General features: G+C 47.2%; 1 protein-coding gene across 2 annotated transcripts in view; it reads left to right on the top strand.

Moving 5' to 3' along the window:
- Positions 1-12,700, top strand: part of MKNK1 (MAPK interacting serine/threonine kinase 1) — a 254,248-nt gene that overhangs the window by 186,034 nt on the left and 55,514 nt on the right. For both annotated transcript variants that reach the window (XM_069642263.1, XM_069642264.1), the window contains one exon: positions 9,788-9,982. In XM_069642263.1, coding sequence (XP_069498364.1) covers positions 9,788-9,982 — 195 coding nt within the window. The remainder of the gene's footprint in view (positions 1-9,787; positions 9,983-12,700) is intronic.

The raw sequence follows: 12,700 nt of genomic DNA, 5'->3' as shown, positions 1-12,700 counted from the left end.
CGGAGAAGGAAACAAAATAATCTCAAGCAGCCCTACAGAAGGGGTTGTAGCAGTTACTTTTACTCCATAAAAATAGGCAAATACTCCCCAAAAATAGAAATGGGGAGTGAAAAAGCAACAAATAGTAAACCGACACATGGGAGCCTATCCCCCCCTGCCTTCAGGGATATATTTGGAACACTAGAACACCTAGTTACACAGGAAGACTCCATTCCTGCTTAATCTGAGGAGGTAAAAAGGTATCTCTTAATGTGAATTAATACATTGTTGAAAAACATTTCAGTTTTGCAGTTAAAACATTTACCATTGGGAATGAACCTTTTTACTCCTGAAAGTTTTACTCAACTCAATCTTATTTGAGCACTGCTCTCTAGACATGATCAGGATTTAAACTTGAGGACAAATCTAGTAAATCCAGAGAAAGATATTCAAGAGGAAAATGTGATAATTCCAGATTAGTACTAGGTAAATACAATTGTATTAGTGTTGCTACACATCTAAATTGAGCTCATCCCATCTGTAACTTTTAATATTACTCCAGTTTGTCTATTTCTTAGTCCAAAATAAAACTTGCAAACCTTTTCTCAAAGACTTGCAGGATATAAATGAAGGAATGGGAAGAAAATGGAGCTAAGCATGTTGACATTATACAGAAAATTGGCTCTGAAGTAATTTGAAAAAAATCAGGACTACAAGATACTAGCAGTTGATGAGGCCCTCCAGACCCTACTAGCAAGCCTTCTTTAAGGCTATCCTAGGATGATGTTCAGCAAAGGTACAAAAGGCTTTTAAAATGGCACCCCCACAAATGATCCTTACAATTATTTTGTTATCTTGCTTTGTTCTCCAGCATGGGGTCTGGCTTGGATTCACATGGTCATGAATATTCCCTGTCGGGCTGGGAATCCTCGGTAAAGAAAAAATAAGTTTGTTTCATTTCTGAACTGTCATTCTACTAATAACCAATCACTGGTCTCTGGGTCATACTGTACCCATCCAATGACTGCCCTCTACCTAAGCCCCTCCCCTGTCAGCCATCTTCAGATTTTTACTGCACGTTCAAGTGTTGGGAGTCCTCGTGCTTAGCTCTCGAGCTTTTACTGCATGTTGTGTTGTTTTCTAAGTTTACTCATTTTTCCATCAATTCGAGCCTCAAGCTCCTCCGATTCATCTTCCGATTAAGGGTGACCCGTTTCGGAAATTTCTACACCCTTCAAGGTCATTTTTTAATTATTTTTTTTCATTGAATTTCACTTCTTGGAGGATTCCGGAAGATCTTTGAGGCCTACCCTGCGTGGTCATGGCTCAAGACAAAGACTCAACGCCCATTGGGTCCAAGCTGTTTAGGATCTGCCCAGGATGTGGACCACAGAACGTCTTCAATGAAGATGAGCACTCCCGGTGTCTGAACTGCCTGCACTCCGACAAGTCGCACGTGGAGGATTGTGCGTTCTGCAAGAACATGTCCGTCCTGACCATGAAAGTCCGTCAAACGATTCGCTGACTTGCTGGAGGTGAAGAAGTCGAAGCGGTCTTCTAAAACGTTTGAGGGCGCTCCGCAATTGGAGGGGAGGGGTCCCAACAGAAGGCAAAGCACCGTAAGTCTGCAGGCCCCAGGAGCACCATTGGTTCGGGCCCCTCGGCTGCCAGGCTGGGCGCAATGTCACTGACTCATTCAACCACGAGCCAACGCTCTGGTGAAAAGGAAGTTGGAGAACCTGGGTAAGCTTCGGGAGAAGCCACGGCCGATCCCGATGGAGAAAGCCAAAGGCCTCCGATGCACCGAAGGTCGTAAAGGCACAAATTCACCCGCTAAGGCCTCGATTGAGGGTGTTGTGGCGTCCCTGGCAAAGCCCGCAGAGGTGTCCCCAGTGGAGACTGCCTCCAGGCCTAAAGTTTCCCTGCCATCCCGGAGGGAATAGTCTTTCCAACCGATCGAAAAGACCCCCCATGAAGCCCCAGTCCAAGAAAGAGAGGGGCGTGGTAGTCCTAGCGGACTCAGAATCCTCCTCTGAGGACAAGCTGTCGGTCAAGGCAGTCCTGGACAAGAGGTTTCAGGTCAGGGCCTGCGGGAAGAATCGCGATTAGGCGGACGTGGCGAGGGAGGTTGGAGCCGATGAGGAACAGCAGGTTGACTAGGAACCGGAGGAGCCTCTGCCATCGCAACTGAGGCCAACACCGTCAGACAGGTCGGAAGACATCTTGCTGGCACTGCACACCCTGTGCACAGAGATGGACAAGGTTGCCCTTGCCGCCGGCGGACGATCCAGCGTTGCCTTGACCATCGGAGCCCTCCATCCAAGTGGAGGCGAGTCCATCCACCCCACCTTTCCATCCTTCACCTTCATCCCCCTCCGCCGAAGGTATGAGATGGCGACGACGGCAGACACGACGGTACAGATCTCTCATCGCATCTTCCCCTGGCTTCCCCTCACGACAAAATTGGCTTGTTTCACGCCATGATCACCAGGGCCTCAGAGCTTTTCCAGCTATGCCCCAAAGAGCATAAGGAGGGATTCCTTTATCAGCAACGAGAGGCCAAGAGGCAGACTGTACTTTCAGTCCTGCTGTTGGACGACATCTGGGACGAGTGACTGTCACTTATGAAGAACCCGTCCACGACTCCTGCGAAGAAAGACCAGTACGAGAAGTACCAGGTCCGAGATTCTGCTCCTTTGTGCCTCAGGGCGCAGCCGTCCCCCGGACTCGGTCTGTGGCGGCCAAGAAATCAGCTGGGGCGATGGCATCTACTTCTACTTCCACTTCCCTGCCAGACGGCGAGCGGAAGAGCTGGATGCCATGGGACGTCTGGTCATCTCGTCGACAGCGACGACCATTAAGGCGACCAACGCTCTCGCTATCGTGGCCCGCTACAATTAGGAGCTGTGGTTTATAATCGCCTCCTCCTGGACTTCCTTCCACACGAGCGGTGGCCCTCGATCCTGCAGGAGGGCGAGGTGGCTTCTGACCACGCCATCACGTTAGCCACGGACATCGCAAACACCGATTTTCGCCAGATGGGCAATAGTGTTTGCATTTGCCAGTGCAATTGGATCAGGGCCACAGATTTCTGTCAGGACGTACAGACCAGGGTACTGGACCTGCCCTTTAACGGGAACAACCTGTTTGGCAAGGCAGTGGACGAATCACTGCAGGCCATCAAGGCGGACACCGAGATGGCCCGTGCCTTGGGCACGCTCCATGAGTGACAGCTGTCTTTTTGGACCTCCGGAGGCAAGTCTCAAGGTGCCACCGAAGGATTCGGCACCAGCTCCTTCGTCGTACCGTCAGGCGGCCCGGTCTTTGTCGCAGGAAGCCTAATGGGGCCGCAGCAAGGCTGGTGGACGTTGTCGTTGCCAAGGGGCCCAAGGTGGCAAGACATCGGCGAAGGACTGAACTGGCTGGGACATCTGCCCCCCACCCGAGCACCCCGGTGGGAGGCTGGCTGACTAACTTCGTCAGCGTGTGGAAATCCATCTCCACCGACCGTTGGGTGATGGATGCCCTGGCCCACTGACACTCTGGCGTTCCAAAGGAAGTGTCCCCACTTTCCACCGGTGGCCAGGAAAAAGAACCACATTCCACAGGAGGTATGAGCAATGCTGGAAAAGGGTGCGATGGAGCTCGTCCCGAAGAGACTCCAGGGCTCTGGAGTGTACTCGTGTTACTTTCTCGTCCGAAAGAAGACTGGCGTCTGGTGGCCTATCCTGGACCTCTGCTGCCTCAACAAATAAGATCACAAAAATTCCAGATGGTCACCCTTCAGCACGTGCTGGGACAGCTGGAAGAAGGGGATTTCCTGTCGTCGCTGGACCTGGAGGATGCATACTGCCACATCCCCATTCACAAAGGACAGTTCAAGGCACTGCCCATTCAGTTTGAAGTCTGCACCAAGGGTCTTCACCAAGTGCCTGGCTTCGATGGCGGCGCGGCTGCGCTTGCAGGGGATCCACGTCTACGATTGGCTCATTCGAGCGAAGACAAGGGATCTCCATCGACCACAGTCTGGACCGTCTGCCTGCTCACGGAACTGGGTTTCTCGATAAACTAGACGAAGTCCTGCTTGGTGCCATCGCAGGAAGCCCTGTTCCTGGAAGCCAGGCTCAACAGTGACGCAGTTGGCTTCACCATCGGAGAGGATAAAGGCCATCCTGGGCATGGTACAACGGCTGTCGACAGAAGTTGCCAGGGTGAGGTCCATCAAGTCATTGCTTGGCATGTCATGCATCTACCTCGTGCAACTGCAGTTTGTGGATGCAGCCGCTGCAGGAGTTCCTCTACGCCCGGTGGATACAAGTGGCGGTAAGCTTCATAGACATCTCCCTCAACGGGTCTGTCCGTTAAGCGATCCAGTGCTGGGGCATCTGCGTGCACCGCGCCGGGCTTGGACTTCCAGGCCGCAGCGCATCAGACTGTGACGACTGACCCCTCCCTGGAGAGATGGGGCACACACCGGAGATCTCCACACAAGAGGCCTTTCGCTCCCGGAGGAGAGGTCACTACACATCGTCTTGGAGCTTTGGGCTGTGTTCTGGGCCCTCGGGTCCTTCCGTCCCTCAAGGGCAAAGTGGTAAGGGTCTTCACCAACACCACCACAATGTTCTACATCCGGAAGCGGGAGGGAGTAAATAACAGGAGTAAATAACACCATTGCCGACTCACTCAGCAGGGAGCTGCGCTCCTGCCACGAATGGGAGCTTCGGTAAGATCAAATAGATCTCCTATTCCGACGATGGGGGCAATCCCCCAGATCGATCTGTTGGCAACGAACACCAAGTGCCGGAGGTTCGCCAGCAGGTTTTCCCCAGCCGGGGAGCATGGGGGTGCATACATGGCCTGTTTGCATTCCCACCGTTACCGTTGCTCCTGCGACTCATCAGTCAACTCAGACGGTCCCGTTGCAGGATGATCCTGGCACCAGCGTGGCCGAGGCAGATATGGTTCCTGGACCTTCTGGACATGTCAGTGTCCCCTCCAGTCAAGCTGTCGACGGACGTGGATCTTCTCACCAGGGAAGGAGGCGCGATACTGCATCACGACCCAGGATCTCTGAACCGACAGGCCTGGCTCCTGCAGCACTAGAGTTTGCAGGCTACAACATCCCAGCGGACTTATGAGGTGCTTGCCAAGGTAGGGTAGGGCTTCCTCGACTCAAGTGCTATGGATCTAAATGGAAGCGGTTCTCTGGTGCCGTACCCTCTACTGATTACAGCCCCCCAAGTGCTGCCGTACTTGCTGTCTCTGGCCAAGGTGGGGCTGGCGCATGCCTCCATCAAAATTCATCTGGCAGCTATCTCCCACTACACCAGAACTCTGCGGTGGTCGTCTGGTCTCACCGCCTGGTAGAGCTCATGAAAAGACTGTTCTGCATGTTCCCACCGGTGAAGGCTCCGGCTCCAGCGTGGGAGCTCAGTGAGGTGCTGACCAGGCTCATGGGTCCGCCATTCGAGCCTTTGCATTCAGCGCCGCTGAAATTCCTATCGTGGAAGATGGCGTTTCTTGTGGCCATCACCTCTGCACGACAAGTGGGAGAGATCCAGGCCCACTCCTGTAAGCCGCCGTCCCTGACATTCCACCAGACGAGTTTAGTGCTGAGGACGCACCCGTCCTTCATGCTCAAGTTGCCGTCAGACTCCATTTCAAAGAGCCCTTGGTGTTGCCCGTTTTCTTCCCGTTGCTGGGTGAGAGGACTTTGCACTTGCTGGATGTGGCTAGAGCACTGAAGTTCTACGCGGACCACACAAAGGGTTTTCAGTAGAATCACAGCTGTTTGTGAACTTTGGCCCTGTGAACCAAGGGAAGGCCCCCCCCCCCCTCCAAGGCTTCCATTTCCAGATGGCTCTCCGGCTGCATCATGCACTGTCACTGGTTGGCAAACTGACCGTTGCATGGCTATTGGAGCCCATTCGACCAGAGCGACCGCTGCTACTACGGCGTTCTTGTCTGGTGTGCCCCTGCTGGACATCTGCAGGGCAGCTACGTGGAGGTCGACGCACACCTTCATGAAGTTCTATTGCGTCGACCAGGATTCCAGGGAGGAGTCAAGAGTCGGCCAAGCAGTGCTGCGCAACCTGTTCGCTTGAAGGTGAGCCTGTTGTGGAGGTAATCTGCTTATATTGAGCCTTGCCACCTCCCATCGTTGTGCATGTGTGTACTGATATGTATTTATTCATGAGCATGTGAATCCATGTCCGTCCCCATGCTGGAGAAGGACCAAGTTACTTATCTGTAACTGTTATCCAGCATGGATTCACATGTGAACCCTCCTGCCTACCCCTCTGGCTCTTTTGGTCCTACTGTCACTTTGTGCTACCAAATCTGAAGATGGCTGCCAGAGGGGGGGCTTGGGTGAGGGCAGTCATTGGCTGGGGGGCAGTATGAGCCAGAGCCCAGTGATTAGGAGAAAGATGGTTTGGAATTGAAACTTTTTTTTTCTCTTTACCGAGGATTCCCAGCCTGACGGGGAATATTCATGAGCATGTGAATCCATGCCAGACCCATGCTGGAGAACAGTTACGTAACTTGTGCCTTCCTCCCCTCCATTACACTTGACTCTGCATAGGCATTGACAGACCTCTGAAATACAGAGGATATGCACTTTGCACACTTAATGAATAGAAATAATTAATTCAGCATGCATTTAACCGTGCATATATCCAATCTATACTATTTCCTCCACTGGTGGCATTAACTGCATATCCTCATCCCTGGAAGTAGTGCTAGCTTTGCTCTATTTCTCACTTTGGCTCTGCCCCAGTTTAAACTACTACCCATCTTCTCCACTAAAAATGGCAGACAAAGGGTTTTTAGTTTTGAATTTAAATTTTCATTAAAGTGCAATTGGCCTAAAAGAAACCAAATACCACTTTGTTTGCCCGAGTTTCCTAATTTATTTAATCAATGTATTTATCAACTATGGTGGTCCCTTTTTTAAAGGTCCCCCCTTTTTTGCAGTCCTTGTCCTTTTCAATTCCCAGACCTTTACCCTATCATAGGTGGAACATTTTGGGGAATGGATAGGGTTTTCCTTTAAGCTTTTTAAGATGAAACGTCTGATTTTGGGATATCCCAGTCAAGCGGGTGTCCTGTCAGCAAATCCTCAATTCAGGGGCCAGTTAATTGCCAACTGAACATCCCTCTCAGCTGCTCTGGCTTCCCTCCCTCAATGAACACACCATCTTGCTAAATCAGTCCTTCTGTTATCTAGCTTGTTTCCTTTGTCTTTCTCACCCAATATTCCATCCTCCAGACCTCCGTCTGGCCCTGTCCTCCATTTGCCTTCCTCCAAGGGCTTTACCTGACCCCTACTCTTAGGATAGAGGTGGTTTCCCAGCCACCTGGCCAAAAATAGGGCTGCTGCTATTTCTGAAGGGAAGCTAATTTTGTTTGAATAATTCGGATTCATCGTTGCTACATTGAAGCAACTTGTATTTTTGTTTCTAAATTCGCCCCTTTTTTTACATTTTCACCATAAAGGCATTTCCAAAATGACAACCTATAATTCGATTTGAAGATTCTGATAGAGCATTATCTACAACATATCAGTATCTTAGATACATCAAACCTTTCTGATGTAATATCGTTTTTGCCCATTTAATGATTTTGGTCAGGTGAAAGCATTGAGTTTTCTTTGGGCAATTGGAGCAGTCCAAAAACAGGGCAGAGGATGCACTGCCCAAGTCATGCCTTTCTATGTCTCCACACATTCAAAAGTAAAATGCCTTGGCTAATGACGAATACATTGAATGCCTTGCTGTGGTCTATCTAAATGCCACTGACCTCTGCTGACTAATGAACTTGGCCCATGAGTTTGAAGTAAAGCCTGCAACTTCACTTTGAAAGAAGGGTTCATACACTGAAAGCCTGCATTAAATGCAATTGGGGAGCTTCTTGGATAATCTTAGAATCCCTCAGGGCTAACTATAACATGCAATTATTTTCTACCATGTTCTAACTAAAGTGGAGGCCTCTGTACACTTTGTGTGCCTGAACATGAGAATAGAAACTTAGAATGCAATTAGATTATTTTCTTTCACTCCAGCACTTTTGGATTTCATATTTATAAATGGCGACCTAGAGTTTCAATGGTCATCACACAGCCAAACAACTAAATGCATTATTTTCCTTGTTTTTAAACAATCTAGTTTAACTGAATTAGTAACATAGCAGAATAATGGAACACATCTCACATTAACTGTTATACTACATTTGCTGTAAAGATCTCATCTTTACTTGTGTTATACACATTGGAAAGACCTATTAAGAAATCCAATTGATACATTTTGATTTAATGGGTGTATTCACAGCAACATTTCTTTAATTCTGGGCCTGCCTTCGCATGGTTTATTCTTGGAACACTTTAAACCTTGGTTTTCTCTGCTCAAAGTAGCACCCCAAAATAAATAACATTACGTGGATTTTTATTTTGGGGTGGTGGTGCTCAGGATTTTACACATGGTGAGGCTTTGGCCGGAAAACCTGTGCATTGCACAAGACCTACTCAAGATGTGATTGATGGAAATTCACTGGATACGTTTTCTTTGAGTTGCACAGTGACAAAAGAAAGCTCAGTATACATTGGTTCTATAAAATCTGGCTTTTAAATTACGTCCACATTTCCCAACCTTTTGGCGATCTGTGCAATCTGAGGTCACTTTTTAACGTGACATTAAGCACAAGGCAGAAATCCAGTAAGTGCCAAAGTTGGTACTAATTTCCCATGCCCTTGTCGGGTAGGCCTTCCTCATTTCAATCATTTTAGGCGGCTTTATTTTTAAAATATAAGTTTGTTAATAAAGCAAACGCCATCTGAAGGTCTTCTGTCCTGTGCAGATGGGTTTACTACCACAAATCAGTTTTGGTGGTCATACTTTTTAACTATGCTGCCTCCAGATTAAGATTTGAAACCTCCTCCAATAGGACAATGCAAAGACCAGCGTTTGGGTTGGTTTATCCATGTGGGTAGAGTAAGCATTGCTTAAAGCAAATATGCTGAAGTCGTTGCACAGGAAGCCTTCTTTTGCAATGATTTAGTGTGACCTGTGGACATACCAGATTCATCTTTTTAGCCTGCTTCCTGGTTATCGGGTTCTCCAACGATGGCACTTTTTCTTTTTTTTTACCAGCAATTTGCCTGTAGCCATCTTGGAATTGAAGGCATGAGCGGGTGCACGTCTGGCATGGGTGTTTTTCATTTTAACAAGTCTCCAGTTAACGGCGCTGGCCAAATATAGTCATTGTATGCCAAAAATCTGTATCGTCGTCCTTTGTGTTTTTGTCCAAACTGGAAGGATGGCGCAGGGGCAACGTGTTTTGTCTTGGGCGCAAGACAATTCATAGCAACGCAGGTTTGAATCCCGGTCTCCCGCTTAGAAACTGGTTTGCTGGATTACACGTGTTTATAAAAGAATATAAAGAAGCAAACTAATTCGAGCCAATTAATTATTTGGGATTGCTGTCTTGATGTTCATTCACGTGCTGAATCTGGGTAACTACCAAGTCCTCTAAAGAAATGATTAATGCAAGTTGGAGCATCAGCCCAACCCACTCTTCATTCATTTTAACATTTGAGTCATTTCGTGGGCTTTGAAAACTGTAAAAACCTAAATGTATGGGATGCATTTTTTTCCTTCTTAATTTGGCTATTTTGTAGAGCAAATGAACATTTAGTGAAGTCAAATTGTGCAGAGTATGCAGGTACCAACCTACTACTAAAAGTACTCAGTTTGTACTGCATTAGAAGCCTGATCTCATTGGCCTATTCTTACGCAGCACTCCTTCCTTTCAGTGTGGCTCTGCGGAGTACATGGCCCCAGAGGTTGTCGAGGTGTTCACAGATGAAGCCACCTTCTATGACAAGCGTTGTGACCTATGGAGCCTTGGTGTCATTCTGTACATTATGCTTAGTGGATACCCTCCATTTGTGGGGAACTGCGGCACAGACTGCGGCTGGGACCGAGGGGAAGTCTGCAGAGTTTGCCAGGTAAACGGAGCACTTCATGGGTCTTTTTCCATTTTGTTTTGTGATGCTTTCAATGTTTTCTGAGTTTTAAATGTTAACTGACCTTAGTCCCCTGAATCTACTTTTTCATTAGAAAAACCGTAATAACTAATGGAAAAACTGTCAGTTTAATATAAAATAAATCCTCAACATCAGTAAAATAGTAAAGTAATCCCTGTTGTCACTCGATTCTGCAGATGCTTAAATTACCGGACTTTGGCAATAGATGCTGCCTTAACTCGATTTCTATCCTTGCTGGAATTTTGTGTCCTCCCTGCATGTTCAGTACCTCTTACAATGCAATTGCATGCTCTCGCTTACCCCCATTTCCCCCTCCAAAAATGTCCCCTCCTCCCTATCAATCGACTGCAAGGAATCTGATCGAAGAATTTGGGTGGGTGATTCCTTACGAAGTCTAGGCTGAAAGAAATGATATTGCTATAATCACTGCTATAATCACTGGTAGAAAGCAGGAAGGTGGTAGTGGCTTTCTCTGTGGCTGTCAATCGCCTTTGAAGAATTATAGGCCCCAATTCCGTCTGGAAGTAATTTCCACACTTCGTCTGAATGTGTTGGTGTGCTTCCAATGCAGCATGCCAGCATTTTAGTCTGTTTTTTCGCCGATTGAGTTTTCAAAATGTTTATCTGCTGGACATTTATTTAATAGTTTACCAAATGCCTCAAATGTAGCTCCCCCCAACCCACATTTCCATGCCCCTGGGAGGAGGGCCTGTTTGTTTGATGGAAGGACATGGGATACGCGGCTGATCAGTGTAGGGTGCTGCAGAGACATTCCCATCACTGTACTAGTAGCAATACTAGATTTTGTGTTGGCAGTCACGGCCATAAAGGTACTGCCTAACGAGAAGTGCCATCTAATGGGGAAAACAATGACCCCCCTCAGGAAAAAAAACGCTTTGTCGTTCCAACATGAAGAACATTCTTTAACACTTTGCCTGCCGAATTTTTTTGTTGTGATTTCATAGTTTTAAAATGCACTCTTGCTCTGCAGGGATGGACATGGATAAGAGCAGGAGCATTATCTAGCAAGCATGAGCTACATCTGAATAGCTACTACATAGTTTACTACAAATCTAATTCATGTGAAAAGGAAACGAGAACATTTTGTCCGTTATGAACTCTTATGTGTTACATTTCTTTCAGATGGGCCCGAATGATCCCTTACACATGAAACAAGTATGCCACCAAGATATGTTTATATGGCACCATTTGTGTCGAGGTGAGCTAGTAGCAAGCCGACCTGGCTTTTACTATACTAAAGGCAGTATCTAAATGGCATCCCGCAAATTCGAACCTGTGCATGTATGCAGGCAGCCTTTTTTTTTGTCATTGTTCTGTGAGGAAGGTGCATAAGCTCCGGAGGCAGCGCTGCCAACATTCAAGCATGTGCAACGGTTTTAGAACACGGCACACTCAATCCAGAGACTCTTTCCACTGACCATGAATGTGGCGCACAATAAACGCCTTTTATCTTTGATACTCGGGTTCTACTTTGAGAAGGCACCCAACCCATCTCACACCCACTTAACAAATACCCTGTGTCGCAATGGACAATGAACCAGGCCGGTGTGTAACAATTAAATATTTTTTAGAATCCAATGGAACTCAAATCAAAATTAGTGCAGCATCCGCCACTATGTGGCACTACAAATGCAAAAATCCCACTATAGTTACTTCACACTCCTGACATAATCTACATATTCCTTTAATGGAAACGGAAACAAAATCACACTTCAAAATAACAGCACACAGGTTAAGCACTCCCCTTCAACACTTCCACCCAACACCGGTTAACTAAATTATCTGTGGATGGAAAGCAGAGTCAAGGAGTCAGAAAGAAGAGGGAGAAATTAGATTTAAAATTCAGCCCACCAACCCAAGATGGGAGGCCAGAAACGAAATTGAAAACCTTCAAAAGGAGCTAAATTGCATACTCTGTTTACTGGATACTTGTATCTCAGTTTACAATTGCGGTAGGATAGCTAGGACAAATTAGTGTGGCTGCACTTAAGAGACCGGGAAGCTTAGACTACTGAGCAGGGCACTGAACACGGGTGAGAATCAATTTTGGGAGGAAACCAATGCACAAGAAAACACGCGGCAGAATTGCAATTCTTAATTACACAGGCTTTAAAAATGTTTGGGATGAGAAACAAAGGCACATAACAGACAGGATTCTGAGGGAAAGGGATTACTCTTAATGGGATGAATGGGGGTTTTCTTGCGAAAAATGCAAATCAGAATTTAACGGGCAAATCTTTTTTTTGTTGCACAGTGACTAGTTTTACTGAGGCTATGTTGTAATGGCTATATCGAAGGACACTCCGTGCAAGGGGGTTATTTTTAACCAGCTTGCATTGCGTACCTCCTTAGGGAAATCAAAATGGTACTAAGGACTTAGATAACTGGAGAAATTCAAAAAATACGCTAACAAATGGACTAACACAGATTCTTCTAAGGAAAGGTGAACAGATACTGACAATTTGATTGTTGGATGGGATTTTAATAGGGTGCAATGGTAAAATAGCGGGATGTGCAGTTTTTTGGTACTGGGTGATATGATACTTACAAGGTGACCTTGAGTTTGGGAATTTGGACAGCCAGCAAATATCTGGTCACTGGGACAGTGGGGGGGGTCAAGAGATCTGGTCATTGGGAAAGCTGGGCTCTCCTGGATGG

This window comes from Ambystoma mexicanum, chromosome 1q, assembly GCF_040938575.1.
Source record: "Ambystoma mexicanum isolate Mex_15411 chromosome 1q, UKY_AmexF1_1, whole genome shotgun sequence".
In the NCBI taxonomy this organism is placed as follows: Eukaryota; Metazoa; Chordata; class Amphibia; order Caudata; family Ambystomatidae; genus Ambystoma; species Ambystoma mexicanum.
The sequence above is the reverse complement of the archived record's forward strand: the minus strand, read 5'-3'. Positions and strand labels throughout refer to the sequence as shown.